At 36.9% G+C, this 14851-nt stretch overlaps 1 protein-coding gene across 1 annotated transcript in view; it reads right to left on the reverse strand.

The window, feature by feature from the left end:
• Positions 1-14851, reverse strand: part of DDX1 (ATP-dependent RNA helicase ddx1) — a 40018-nt gene that overhangs the window by 5084 nt on the left and 20083 nt on the right. The window contains exons 11-15 of the mRNA XM_051218870.1: positions 14428-14574; positions 6987-7078; positions 6806-6878; positions 5982-6054; positions 2348-2390 (exon numbers count right to left, since the gene is read on the reverse strand). Coding sequence (XP_051072506.1) covers positions 2348-2390; positions 5982-6054; positions 6806-6878; positions 6987-7078; positions 14428-14574 — 428 coding nt within the window. The remainder of the gene's footprint in view (positions 1-2347; positions 2391-5981; positions 6055-6805; positions 6879-6986; positions 7079-14427; positions 14575-14851) is intronic.

The following is a 14851-nucleotide window of genomic DNA, read 5'->3' on the forward strand; positions in this document are numbered from 1 at the left end:
TGACTGTGCCGAAAGTTAGTGCTAGTCAGAAACAGGTTGTGGTCTGTGCACAGTTGCAGTAGACGGTTCCCGTTATCTGTCCTGCGACCAACTAGTCTCCATCGGCCACCTAAACGACTCTCTTCTGTGCCTAGATGCCCGACCTGAGCATGCAAGTCTCCGGCTAATACTACAATATCCGTCGAACGCACTTTCTGGAGAAGAACAGATAACTGGTGGTAAAACTCATCCTTGATTGCATCCGGGCTGCAATCTGTTGGAGCATAGGCGGAGATGACGAAAAGACATTGTTTCTCACGCCGATTTCTTCCCACTTTGATAGAACTTCCTAATCTAACAGCACATAACCAATCGACTGTTAATAGGGATCCAATCAATTAGTGCTGCCTCAGCTCTAGCGCTCAGTGCGACACCAACGCCAGCAAGACCAGACGAAGATGCCACAGGGTCCCAGGATAAGCGCACGTAAAACAAGCTTTTCGAAGCGACAGATGGAGATCGAATTTGTAGTACTTCGCCAGAGTCTTGAATACGGGTCTCGGATGGACAACAAACGTCGATATTAAGACTTTCTAAAGACATAGCCAGCCCTATCTGTTGTCCAACCTGCATAAGTGTGCAAACCTTGAAGGCAGCCAGTTTGAATGGTGCACGTGGTTTCAGAAGGACTGTCTCAGTATTCGTATTTGGTGGTAGCGTCCAATTTTCAACCAGGCAGTGACTCGAGAACGTTTAGATAGAACCGAGTTTCCATCATAGGCGAGCTGCTGTATAAGTCGAAAAATAAGGATACGTAAAGTGGGAATAAAAGTGAGCGAATAAGTGACGTAGTAAACAAAGATAATAATAATAATAATGTGAATTGTTTGACTGTTAATCGAAGCGAGAATAGAGTTTTCAGTAAATACCATCATTTTCATTATATTTGTGTGTAGGCTGTGATACTGCCTGGGTGCCCAGACCGAGGCAGATGGTTTCCTCAGGGGGCCACACCCCGAGACACAAGGCAGTGGAGCATCGTGAGGAGATGCAGTCCCATGGTAGCTGGTGACCAAAGATTGGTTCACACGCCATTTGTTCCCTCAGGATACTGGAGCCCATGTGCACCATTGATTTGGTTTGGAATCCGGTTAAAGCGCTGGACATTCGCTTTTCGTCCTCTCATTTTCGTAAACAACAGTAATGACACGAGAATACAGTGAATAGGACTTCTCTGGCAGAGGCTGTATACGCGTGGCCGTGTGAGAACATTTCGACAAGGAGGGCGGGCCCATTCCACTCTCGGCCATACCAGGGCATTTGGGGGCTGACTATAATTAGTTGATGAATGGTGGAAAGATCGCAATCTAGGCTATGAACCTGTTGGGATACTCAGAAGAATATCCCAAAAACAATTATCCAGTTAAGTCTAACGCTACCCTTGAACGTTAAATGGTGTCATTTCCCTACTGATCAATATTTATTTCGCGTGTCATTTTCCTATTGGTCAATATTATTTAACGTGTCATCTTTCTGTTGGTCAATATTTATAGTAATCCTAACTGTATAAATACGCATTTGTTTGTAAATCATTATTCTGCTGCTCCTGACCCCATAAACGATTTCTCAACCACGGTTCGTGTTCTGATATATTGGAGATTGGGAACAGTATTGGGGTCGAACTGGGATATCTGAAGCTAGTCAATCGGTAGAATTTAGAGTAGCCAACTCGCGATTCACAATAGAACCTATTGTTGACTGCTAGGATATATTTAGTTCAACATTTTATCTTGTAGACTTGGTACAGAAAAGTATATCTGGATTGAAGTTAAGCTGACTATTTCATCCAAGAATAATAGTAGAAAACAAGTGATAATAAAACAAAAATTCAACTACTTTTCATATTTCATCGTTAATATAATAACAGAAATATATTCACTGTGATATATAATCGGAATATCACGTAATCTCATGGTTTTATTTAACTGAACTGTTTATAATTACTATCTGAGTATAGTCAATAGTTGATAGGCCTATTGACAGAGTTAATAAGAAAGCAAGATAGTGTGGTCTGTTTTGACGAGGTGATAATGTGTATGCAAATGGCTAGATGTACGTTCACGCACATTTTCGTCAAAAGCCAAAAAACTATTATGGTGCTAAACACTTTGGGATACGAGAGGAAAATTATCAAAATATGAAAAATAACTGCAGTATAAGATGAACAGTAATTAAAAACTGTTGGAATATATCTGAATAAATTTTTCTAATTGGACACTACTGATGTGGAGTTTATATAAAAACTGTAAATTTTATGCAGAGGATTGTTTACTATAGCCTAACATGTACAATAGATTACTGTGCTTACTTTTTCTTTGACCGTTGACACTAGACTGATCGCCAGACCCATTCTATGAAACAATAAAGGTTGAGTAAAAGAGGAAATTGAAGATAATAATCATCAGTTTTCTAGACAAAACGGTTAAACAGAAGCTTCTACATTACAAATAAAAAATAAATAATATTTGCAATGTTGTAATGACGAACAACAGGCTCATTTACAGAGACAAAACGTAACAATGCCTCATTATTCCAATAGAACATCAACAGAGTGAATAGTACATAGTCCTTGTATCAATAAGCAAACCTGCTTATGGGGACTAAAGTATCAAGAGTGAATTATTAATTCTATTGGGAACAGTTATTGATTTGTAATTAGTTCGACGTACATTGAAAAAAAAAATCAGTATACTAAATCATATTCTTAAATAAAAAAATTTTCATTGGACGCGATTGAACAACTTCGTTTTTGGTCCTGTTTCGCAAAAATTTCTATTCTAAACGTGTTGCGAAACATAACCCAATTCAATGTTATAAAAAAATTAATACTACGAACAAACACAGGTTTCGAAGAAAAATATGAATACTACTGGGTAAGCTACAAAATAGGACCAGGTACATACATCCATAAGTCCAAGTTGCCGTAACACATTAGCACAACAAGATGAACAACAAATTCATAGCAGTTACTTCAATGGTAGTAATATATAAAACGGATATTGCGTATAAAGATATGATACAGGAAGGAAAGTATAAAGTAATTTTAATCTCACGGTTTAAGTGAAGACAAACAGTGTATACACCTACGCCATTGTGACCGATTCTCAGCCATGTCACCCCGAGTCTCCAACCATTGGTTACGATAGTCACGCGGACCCCAACCAAGTAATATGCACCTACCAACATGGCTAAAACCAGAATTCAGTGACTTCAAGGACTAATACCACGATTTAATTTGGACGCCCCTAACTTTTTTCCAACCATCCCCAACACTACTCAGCATTGTGCATACGTAACACGTGGTCCAAAAATCTCAGTCTATGAAGATTCACAACCTCATCAACCGATTTAACATCACTCTTCAATACTCTGCGTCTAACCTCAATATTACTTACCTGGTGATTCAAGTGGATGCGAGCAATCTTTCTAAGACATCTGTGATCAAATACCAGGAACTTACGAATATCCGCAGCCGTAAAGTAGAACGAACTGCCAAGCAGTATACTGGTCCCTCAATTGAAAGACGGATATCTCGCATTCGCCATAGGTCACGCAAGTTGGTAAAAGCCAAACGAGATTTTCGAATTAGTGCACAGATTTCGTCACACACCGACCTATTAGGATTGATCAAACTTCCAAGATAGGTAAAGTTGTCAACGCATTCGACTACTTCACAACCTATTCTTAGTTCAGGTATTGTGGTAGGCCAGTCCTGAAGCAACAATTTGCATTTAGAGGGGGGAAACGCATCCCGAACATCCTGGCATTGCTACTCAGTGCTAACAAAAGATTTCGCATTTTATCAGCATGTTCACAAAACAGGATTATGTCATTTGCGCATTCTAAGTCGATAAGTGGACCTCCTGGTAGGAGATCAATGTCCGAAAATTCAGTCCACGAGAATGTTATTTCCAGCAGTAGATCTATGATAAAGTTGAACAAAAATGGAGAAACTGGACAGCCTTGCCGGGCACCGCTTATAGTTGCAGAATCAGATGACGGTTCGCCATAACCTCTGACTTGATTGATAGTGTTCGAGTGAAGAACCTTCACGATTTGTTATTTATGGAATGAGATATTTTAGAGAGCACAAACTCGTAACTAATAAAATATACACCGACAAGTGTATATGAACAGTGGAAAGGAAAAATCATTAAAGCATTTCCGGTGTATGAAACTTTGGTTACGTAAAACGTTAATACTCAAATTGACTGTATATGTTCGTTAGGTGAAACAATAAGGTATACAGATTAACATTTAAACAGGAAACACTAATATGTTTCAAAGAATTTATTTGAGTTAGCGTGTTTAAACACTAGTAAAATGTATCTCACGCTTTTAACAAAAAATATCGACATCAAACAATAGCAAATAAACTGAATAATTTATAATATCATATAGTATACGTTACGTAAATGATAATTTGGGTAACATTTAATATTTGACAGAACTATGCTAATTTCACCCTAGATTCTACTGAATGTATTATTAGTATTAGCCAACTGTTCAGATATCAACATAATTAGTAAGAAATTCAAGAAACAATTTTAAAGTATACCATGTAGAGTCAACTTAATATATATATATATATATATATATATATATATATATATATATATATATATATATATATATATATATATATATATATATATATATATATATATATATATATATATATATATGATTGTACAGCTTGGTACTTAATTATCCAAACAAAGGTCCCTCCAATGAACTTTGTATGGGTAAGTGTTATGCAATTAGGTTAATTTATATAAATGTTCACTAATGCTGCACGTTATGCAGTTTGGGAATCATAAAATAGAAACGGAAATGTCGAAGGAAAATCGATGAAACAGTTGCTTTAATTTTATGTCATCATCCAACATGAAGTGATGTTGAATACAAAAGGATGAAATCAAACAGGAATGAGTAAACATATGAGTCTACCCAATCAATAGGCTGATAACAATAATAATAATAGTGGACAAATCAACCTTTAAGAAGTGAAACGCGGTTCACATTTATTAAGACCTAATAGTTGAAGCAATCAGTGGTTTAATTATTAAATCAACGCTCTACATATTCAGTATAAGAAACAGTAGGAAAATGTAGATCAACTATATGATGAGAATCATGTCTTATTATTATCATGTCTAATTAAACAATACTGTCCGATTATATATGTTGTCTTAATCATAATATGAAAATTTCTAGTATACCGTAAGTAATCAATTTAATACTTAAGTAAGTTTTTGAGAAATATCCCAATAAATATTATTTATTCAAACACATAAACTTTGGTACAAGGAGGCACCAAATAGATATGCGCCACATGAATCATTCGATTTGTGTGAGGGCTGGAATACTGCCCGAGTGTCCAAACCGAAGCAGGTGGTTTCCTCAGGCGGCCACACATAAATAAATAATGCTGAGTAAAGAACGAAGAGAATAATCCAAAGACTAGTAACCTTCGTAAAATAAGATCACCAGAGTTGCGGTCCAATTCATTATAAGCGTCAACTATTAATTTTAAAGTTTACATTTTTGCTTCACTTATTTTTGTATAGTCAGCATTTTCATAACTTGGTATGTAGAAAAGTGTGGCTACCAAACATAGTACATCATCAATCTGTACATTTGTGCTACACATTCTCAATAAAGACGTCTATTTTTGTAAACAGCTGATGATCCCTTAAGTGAGAATATATAAAATAATGCACTAAAATGGTTTATCGTTAACGCGATGAATACAAATCGTGAAGAGAAAATTATTTGACGCAATCATCATATTCATACACAATTCAATGATAAAGAAGCGTCAGATTAAACGAAACTCTACACAAAACGAGTAAATTTTTCTGAGGACACCATAAAATGATAATATCCTTAGATAAAAACAATCAGCAAATACATATTGGAGAAATCACTTCTCTTTTCACCTTTCAGCACGACCTACACGACCGATTCTATGCACGTAATTTTGTTTTTCATCTGGCAATGTCACATTAATTACTACAAAAAGAAACAAAGTGGGGAAGAAATTATGGCAACTGTGAGTACACAATAAAGGGAGTGACAAATGCCTAAAACTAGCTAACGATGGAAATAAAAGTCCGGAGTCATAAAAATGCTGAGTTTTGAACACACATAGTAAAAAAGAAAACAAATAAGTTTTGTTTCGATTTTATAACAAATAGCAATCTCGTTGTGGCAAGATATAATTTCTATGAAGTTATCAGAGTATGTTTTCTTATTCTTCTAAAGATCAAATAACCTTATCAAAAGAGAGAAAAAAGGCCTTTTAAATAATATTGTGGATCAGTAATGATCGAATTGTTGATGCCGCTACATTGTTTACGTCATAGACTGACTTTAGTCAGGAAACCATCAAGAGTTAGAAAGTACTGCATAAATTTTTGTTCACGTATGGGACTCGTTAAAGGTGCGAATCTATGACCCTATCGAGGGTCAAACCCATAACCATTAAGTCGCGCTGCAAGCTCCTAATCTATACACCACTGAGCCTGTATTTAATGGTCGATATTTGTTGATTTGATTAATTCGTGATAGGTAGCTACCTGTGATATAAGAGGGAAATGAGTAAGGGATCTTGTCTGTTAGTTCATATCATCAACAGATCACGGGATATGTTGATGCGTCGTCAAGTTACATCATTAACTAAATTACTATTCTTCCAAATATGAGAAGGTAGCATTAACAAAAAACAGTTTTGAAAATGAATGTGATTTATTCATCCACTTACCATATGGGAGACCAGTAATATCGATACCACGTGCAGCAACATCCGTACATATAAGAAAATGAACATCTCCATTCTGGAAAAAGAGGAAAAAATCATTTGTTAACAGATACTCTCGATTACCGAGAAAACGCATTAAATAATTGACAAAAATTTCCAAGATGAAATAAATAGTGACTAATACCTTGAACTTTTGCAAATTTGCTTTACGTTCCGGAGGAGCTCGATCACTATGAAGACAAACGCAAGTAAATGGTGAATCACGACGATTAGGTCCTAGGTGTATAAAAATTATCAACAGATAACAATTAGCTACTTAGTGTGAAAAGTCAGTGTCAAGTAAACTTATCACATAAAACGAAGATATTTTCGATGCATATACTTTTTCAGTCAGCTTTGTTGAAAATAATTCTCATCATATTCGACAGTTCAATGAATTAAGAAATATCGAGATAAATGGAATTACTACATATTTAGTACTATTCTAAATGTACAATACAGCACGTAGTATACGGTACATTCGTCACTATTTAACAGAGCTAGAAATAGACACGATAAGCATTGGAAAGCTTGGTGTAAGGTTATCCTAGATAATATTAGATGTCATGGAATAGTCAAATCATTTATTTGTGGACTACTGAGATTACGATGAAATGAGATAACAGGAACTTGAATGAAGTGAAATTTGAGTTTGCTTTAACCAGTTAGTAGTGCATACCATAATGTGGAGTTCACAATAAAAAGAACTATCAATTACAATCGTCGATTCTTTAACACTAATGGAAATTAACTACACTTATTGCATATGTAATAATATGCAAGGATTTTCATACTAATAGTGAACAAAACGATTCTCCAACTATATCTTAGAATGACTTGACAAAAGACAACTTAGATGTTCAATAACTTTCTCTATTCTGTAACATATAGCTGATAAAGGAAATTCACAATTCTTACTTCGGTATTCCGGGTCTAAACTCATTTTACATTCCAGAATCTTTAGTTACCATATCTGATCAACAAAAAAAAATTTTTTTAAACTTTCTTAATTCATCATATATAACCCTTAAGTAATATTTTAAAAAATGTTCCTATCTTTTCGTCTTTTGATTCCATCATACAAGATCTATTCTACTTAAGATCCTCGATTACCATTCATACTGTAGGCTTTATATCATGACTGGTCGTCGCTGTTTGTTATATCGGAATCACTTTACATCAAAACTGATACAATTGAAAACTTATTAACTCTAAAACACGACGATCCAAGTCGAAAATACACTCGATATATATATATATATATATATATATATATATATATATTGACTGTACACCCATTTTGATTATTAATAAGGATGAAATCACGTATATGAAAAATACTTAGAATTATAACAAATCACATTCCATGTATCATGCTGAGCATAGTTTATGTTAATCTAATACAAGAATATTGTATCTTGGATCAAAATCACACTCGAATATATGTTATACCTAGTGAAATATCACATTCGAAAACAAGACAAATACCACTATGAATAATCACTATATTGAATTAAAACGGAAGTAACGCTGAACACAAATCACAATGGGTAAAATAATATAATTTTGCTTTTTAATCCCGTCATACCACTTCATAAACCAACTTTCAGATTACTTACACTTTTATTGATTCTGATTACTTCAATGATGAATACATTTCTCACTTTATACAAGAATTTTACATCATAACTTTCTCAGTCAGTCAGTCAGGAACAACGTAGAACTTCGTACGTACGTACATCAGTTCGAGTTGCCACACCACATTAGCACAGAGATGCAGTTGTCGATTCAAATCCCATAGTGGTAAAGGTAATAAGAGTATAAGCAGTAATCGGGAAGATTAGGGTTTGGAGATGTTATTTAAAGAGTATAATCCAGTGAGATAAATTTGGAAAGAGGAAAAAAAGGGACATGAAGAATTCAGAAGATTAGAATTTGGCAGAACACAGAGAGTGGATGCACCTGCGCCATTGCAAACGATTTTGAGCTATGTCATTCAGGGTCTCTAACCATCGGTTGCTATCATCTCGCGGTCCCCAACCAAGTAGTCTACACCTACCAACATGACTCAGTCCACTTGTCAGTGACTTCATGGACTTGTGCCATGTTTTGGTCTGGCCGCCCCTAGCTTTCTTCCACCCTACTCCTATACCACTGAACATAGCACGTCGAGGCAGTCGGTCGTTGGGCATACGTAACACGTGTCCCAACCATCTCAACTGATGAAGTTTCACTACGTCATCAATTGATTTGCCATCCTTACCTAGTACCCGTTTCCTAACAACTGTGTTACTTACTCGATGGTCCCATGATATACGAGCAATGTTTCGAAGACACCTATGATCAAATACTAGTAGCCTACGGATATCCTCTACTCTTACCGGCCATGTTTCACTGCCATAAAGTAGGACGGAACGAACTGCTGCGCAGTAAACACGTCCTTTGGTTGATAGACGGATATCTCGCCTACGCCATAAATGACGCAAGTTGGCAAAAGCTATTCGAGCCTCCTGTATCCGTGCTGAGATTTCGTCACACACCAGACCACAAGGACTGATGAGACTTCCAAGATAAGTGAAGCGGTCGACACACTCAACTACTTCACTCCCTATCACTAGTTCGGGTGTCGATGTAACCCAATCCTGAAGCAACATTTTGCATTTCGAGGGAGAGAATCGCATCCCGAACATGCTTGCATTGTTGCTTAGAGTGGTCAGAAGACTCTGCATTTTGTCAGCGTCTTCACCAAATAAAACTATGTCATCTGCATATTCTAAGTCAACAAGTGAACCTCCCGGTAGAAGTTCAACCCCTGTAAATTTACATGAGGACAGTGTTATCTCTAAAAGTACGTCGACCACAAAGTTGAACAAGAATGGGGAGAGTGGACAGCCCTGACGAATACCACTTGAGGTAATCAATTCTGATGACAGTTCGCCATAAGCTCTCACTCTACCAGTTGTGTTCGAGTAGAGAGCCTTTATAAGGTTAATGTACTTCTTTGGTACTCCTTTCAGTGACAAACACTGCCATAGAACCTCACGATCAACAGAGTCGAATGCCGCCTTAAGGTCGAGAAATACTACCATTGTGGGGCGTCTGAATGTGTGTCTGTGTTCTAGAACCTGACGTAGTGTGAATATGTGGTCTATACAACCACGTCCAGGTCGAAAACCAGCCTGATTTTCTCTGGTCTGCTCTTCACGAGCTTTAGTTAGGCGTCGAAGTATTATTGAAGCTAATATTTTAGACACTATATTAGTCAAACTGATTCCTCTGTGATTGTCACAAGAGGACTTTTGTCCTTTCTTATAGACTGGCACAATCAGTGATTGAGACCAGTCAGATGGGATTACGTCCAGTTCCCAAATTCTACCTAAGACCTCGGTTAATCTCATTGCTAATACTGGACCACCGTCCTTAAAAATCTCAGGAGTAAACCTGTCAGGGCCTGCTGCTCTCCCTCGTTTCAGATTTCCTATGGCTTTTTCAACTTCGTAAAGGGACGGAGGACCTACATTAACTTGCCATTCAGGTTGACTAGAGATTGTGGGAAACCGAAGTGTGGCTGAAGGCAAGTTGAACTGATCCCTAAAGTGTTCTGCCCATCGATCCAATCTCCTGGATTGAGAATGAATAATATGTCCATCTTTCTCTGAAATTGTTTCACTAACAGTCGGTTTCCTAATACCGGTTTCCTTAACAAGTCTGAACAATTGTCTGCTATTACCTATTGCCGCTGCCTTTTCCATCTCTCTTGCTTTCGCCACCCACCACTGTTCGCGATCATTGCGTAGGCTTCTTGTCAGCTTGCGCTTAAGCTGACTCCGCTCCTCATTATGTTCAGAGCCAGGTGGAATGAGTTTCCGAGCATCTATCAGTGAGATAGATGCTGCTGAGATCCAGTGTTGCTCCCTAACCTTCTGGTTTACTTTACTAGCAGATATCACTGCTGTTTCCACAGCTTTTCGGATATCATTCCATGCTGCATCGGGGTGGGCATCACATTCATGGCTGGCTAACTGTTTTCCTAGTTGTTCCTGAAATATACTCTTAGCTTGACTATCATTAAGTAGGCCCCTAAGAGGTTTCCTTGCAGCGTCTTTCCTACGTCCAGTAAGACGCAAGCAAATACGCGCTCGCACTAGAGCATGATCTGAATCTAGGCATGTGCTCCAGAATGAGCGACAGTCTTCTATCGAGCCCCTCCATCGGTGGCTGATAGCGATGTGATCTATTTGGGTCCAACGTTGGGACGAATTAGGGGTCTCCATGTTAAAAGATGTTTTTCCTTATGTTTAAAGTTAGTATTTGCAAGGAACAGGCGGTTATCTGAGCATAGCTGCAACAGACGGTCGCCATTATCTGTTCTTTGAGCCACGACACCATAAGATCCACCTAGGTGTCTTTCCCTATCGCTTAGTTTACCTACTTGAGCATTAAAGTCACCGGTCACTATTACTACATCCGAGCGCTTAGCTTTTCGGAGAAGGTCCGAAAGCTTTCTGTAAAACTCATCTTTTACATCATCTGAGCTGCAGTCAGTGGGAGAATAGGCAGAGACGACGAAGAGGCAACGACGAGTGTTTCTATCTTTCCGGATTCTTACTGTTCCGTTCAGTCGGACAGCGCACAAACGACTGTCTACTGGGATCCACTCTAAGAGAGCTAGTTCTGCCCTAGGACTCAATGCTATACCTACGCCGGCGAGGCCACGGGAAGCAGAATCAGGGCTTCTAGATACACGAAGCGTAAATCGAGTCGGTTCCTTATTTTGGCATGGTGAGGTCAAATGAATGACGCTACTTGGATCCTGTATGCGCGTTTCGGAGACGCAGCACACATCGATGGCGCGAGATTCTAAAGTTTTAGCTAAGGAAGCCTGCTGTCCTATTTGGCAAAGTGTTCGTACGTTAAAAGCTCCTACGTGTAGTTTAGAGCGTGGTTTCAGGAGACCAGGAATGGCGTTCCACGTACTCGAATCGTTTGCCCTAGCGGTGCGAGGTGATAAAGAGACGTGGGGAGGGTTAGTCGGGGAGATAAGAGAGGTATTAGAAGGTGTAGGAGAGATTTGAATGTGACCACCTTGGTCTCTTGTGCTGTCACGGGTATGAGGGCTGATATCACTTCCCGGCTGCCCACACCGTGGAAGGGTATTTCTTGAGGAACCTGAATGGTATGGTTAATTCTAGAAAATATATAGCTAGTTTTCAGACTGATAATCTAACTTATATACTGCTTTATAGCTTTGAAGATAAACTGGTTAGAAATGAGTACTTGGTAAACTAAATATACCATGATAGGAAGTCCCGGATTCGAATCCCGCATGCGGGTTCGTCGATGAGCGCTGTTGAGAATTCACATACTAGAACGGAGGGGGCGTTAGTTCTTCCAGGTTTTTAATGGTGGTCTAACTTAGATCGGTTTGTGATTCCAATAAAAATTTAGATCTCCACGATTTCATGCTGAAAGTTATGGTTTAATTTGTTGATGGCAGTTCAAGTTAGAATGTAATGATAACCAATTTAGAATATTCTCTTCACCATAGGATAAATGAAACGTTATAAGACTAAGGTTTTGCGAAAAGTCATGTGAGATGTACGATTCTGATACTGATACACACAAGCATCCTACATGCGGGTTAAACTAGATAGCAGAGTGAGAACGTGATTAGAATGCTTTTAACAAACAATTCAATCGGGAGATAACCGTTATATATAAACATGTCCTTTAGAGATGTAAACCGTATATCTGACTGGTAGTGTGACTAATTCTTTAGAAAAGAGAATCAGATATCGGTCGATACAGTGCACTCGATGTCTGATTGGCCTACTATACCTCAAAATAATGGCGAATAATGAACCACAAGGAAGAGACAAACGAGAAGTGAATATACAAGCTTCCAAATTCCTTTGGTGAACCTTGTTGTTACATTATCCTTCGATTAATTATCGTTGTATGTCTAAATACATATGTGATTTGAACAATCCTAGTTATTATTCCTAGTACTTTACATGATAAATTCCTCTCAAATTATATGCAATCACTGAATTACATCATATTATTGAATAAAGTATTTCACGCATCTCTCACTAGTCCAACGTTCTTACATTTTAGTTGAAGTAGAGTACTATTAAGATTTTCTTAGTCAGTGTGCCGTTTACGGGTAATATTAAACTCGTGCACACCGACCAGAAGTTCAAAGATATTTGGTATGCCATTCCTTTCCGGGATTTATTTATATATCACATCTGTAAGTAAAAGAAGGCTGGATGATGAATTCTTTTCCAGATATTCCGAGCCGGTTAGCGCATATATATATATATATATATATATATATATATATATATATATATATATATATATATATATATATATATTGAAAGTTTCGAAAAGAAATTTGTGAAACATAACATTATAATAATGCGGAAATGAATTACGATTATTTAGAGTATTAAAATTCACAGATCATTTAACTAGATATCAGACAAGATAAATAATTTATTTTAATCTACTTTGATTAAGATTACGTAAGCTGATTCAAATTTCTAATGTATAAAATATTACATAATTTTCCATGAAGAGAAGAGATAACTAGTGAGGATAAGTTGTATTCACTTAGTTTGTATACATAAGAGTTGGAATGGATGATGGATAAGGAGGATCCATTTATTACGAAATATGTACAGGTAGACAGATTAATTATAATTTAATTATTATGAATATTTAATAATGAAAATAATGAGTAGAAAATCAAATTTCTACTAATTGAGATATTGCAAATATATCATTTTATTATAATAAATAATCAAATTAATGCTCAATTTCAGAATGAGTTAACACTGTTGGATGCCGGCTCAATGGTCTAGTTGGTTAAGCGCCTGGCGCGAGACTGATAGGTCCTGGGTTCGAATCTCGCGGGGGGCGGGATCGTGGATGTGCACTGCTGAGGAGTCCCATACTGGGACGAAACGGCCGTCCAGTGCTTCCAGGTTTTCCATGATGGTCTAGCTTCAATTGACTCATGAGTTCAACCAGTGAAATAATGCTCAATTTGTTTGAAACTATCAAGTAAAACATTGATAGTGATATAACAACTATTTACGATTGGATGATAATAGAATTGATGTATATTCGGGAAATATTTCAATAACGTATTCATATTAATTTTCGCCAGTCACGTAATATCAAAGTACACTGTGATGTGAAGTTTCTTAGACAAGTGATTAAAATTCGTAACTTACCATGAGAGGACAATCACAACCGAAATAGCTTTGTGGTAACGTCTTTAAATGTGACACTGCATGTATGTTTGAATCTGACCGAGTACACCAGTCACCTTGAGATTGTAGATACGCCGTACTAACAAGCACCAACTAGCATTAAACACTTAAGTTAAAAACAACCAATCGATTGACTCCGACTACTGACTAAGAGCAAGCAATTAAAATTCTTCAACATTGGGATGATATGTAAATTTTGCGTAACATTTTAGCGCTCAATATTGCATTTCGTTAAAGTTAATTAGTAAACCGAACACACCAGCTTGGTGTTTTTGAAAAAATAAAGGTATTTAATTGACTCACCACCACCCATTGATATGAAATACTGTTCCAGATTATCACAGTCCAATTTTGTACGACAGAAAATAAGTGCACGATCCATATTTTGCTGTTTAATTGCACGAATGACATACTCGCCTTTTAGTAATTTTACGGCTTCTGACAAAAGCTCTAAATCAAGAAAACATAATCAATATATTATTTTACTTTACTTGCAAAGATTAAAAAGTTGACAAGGAAATTTAAAACAGATATATAAGATATGTACTAAATGGGTAACAAAACTGAGTGCAGTTTCATCTAAATGATCGATATATCATGAGCTAGAAAACATTACGATTGTTATTGATGAAAAGTAATGATTTAGTGATTAAAGCATTTGACTCTTAATTATTAATCCTTAACCTATTATTATTATTATTATTATTATTGTTATTATTATTATTAT

Source organism: Schistosoma haematobium, chromosome ZW, assembly GCF_000699445.3.
Source record: "Schistosoma haematobium chromosome ZW, whole genome shotgun sequence".
NCBI classification, from domain to species: domain Eukaryota; kingdom Metazoa; phylum Platyhelminthes; class Trematoda; order Strigeidida; family Schistosomatidae; genus Schistosoma; species Schistosoma haematobium.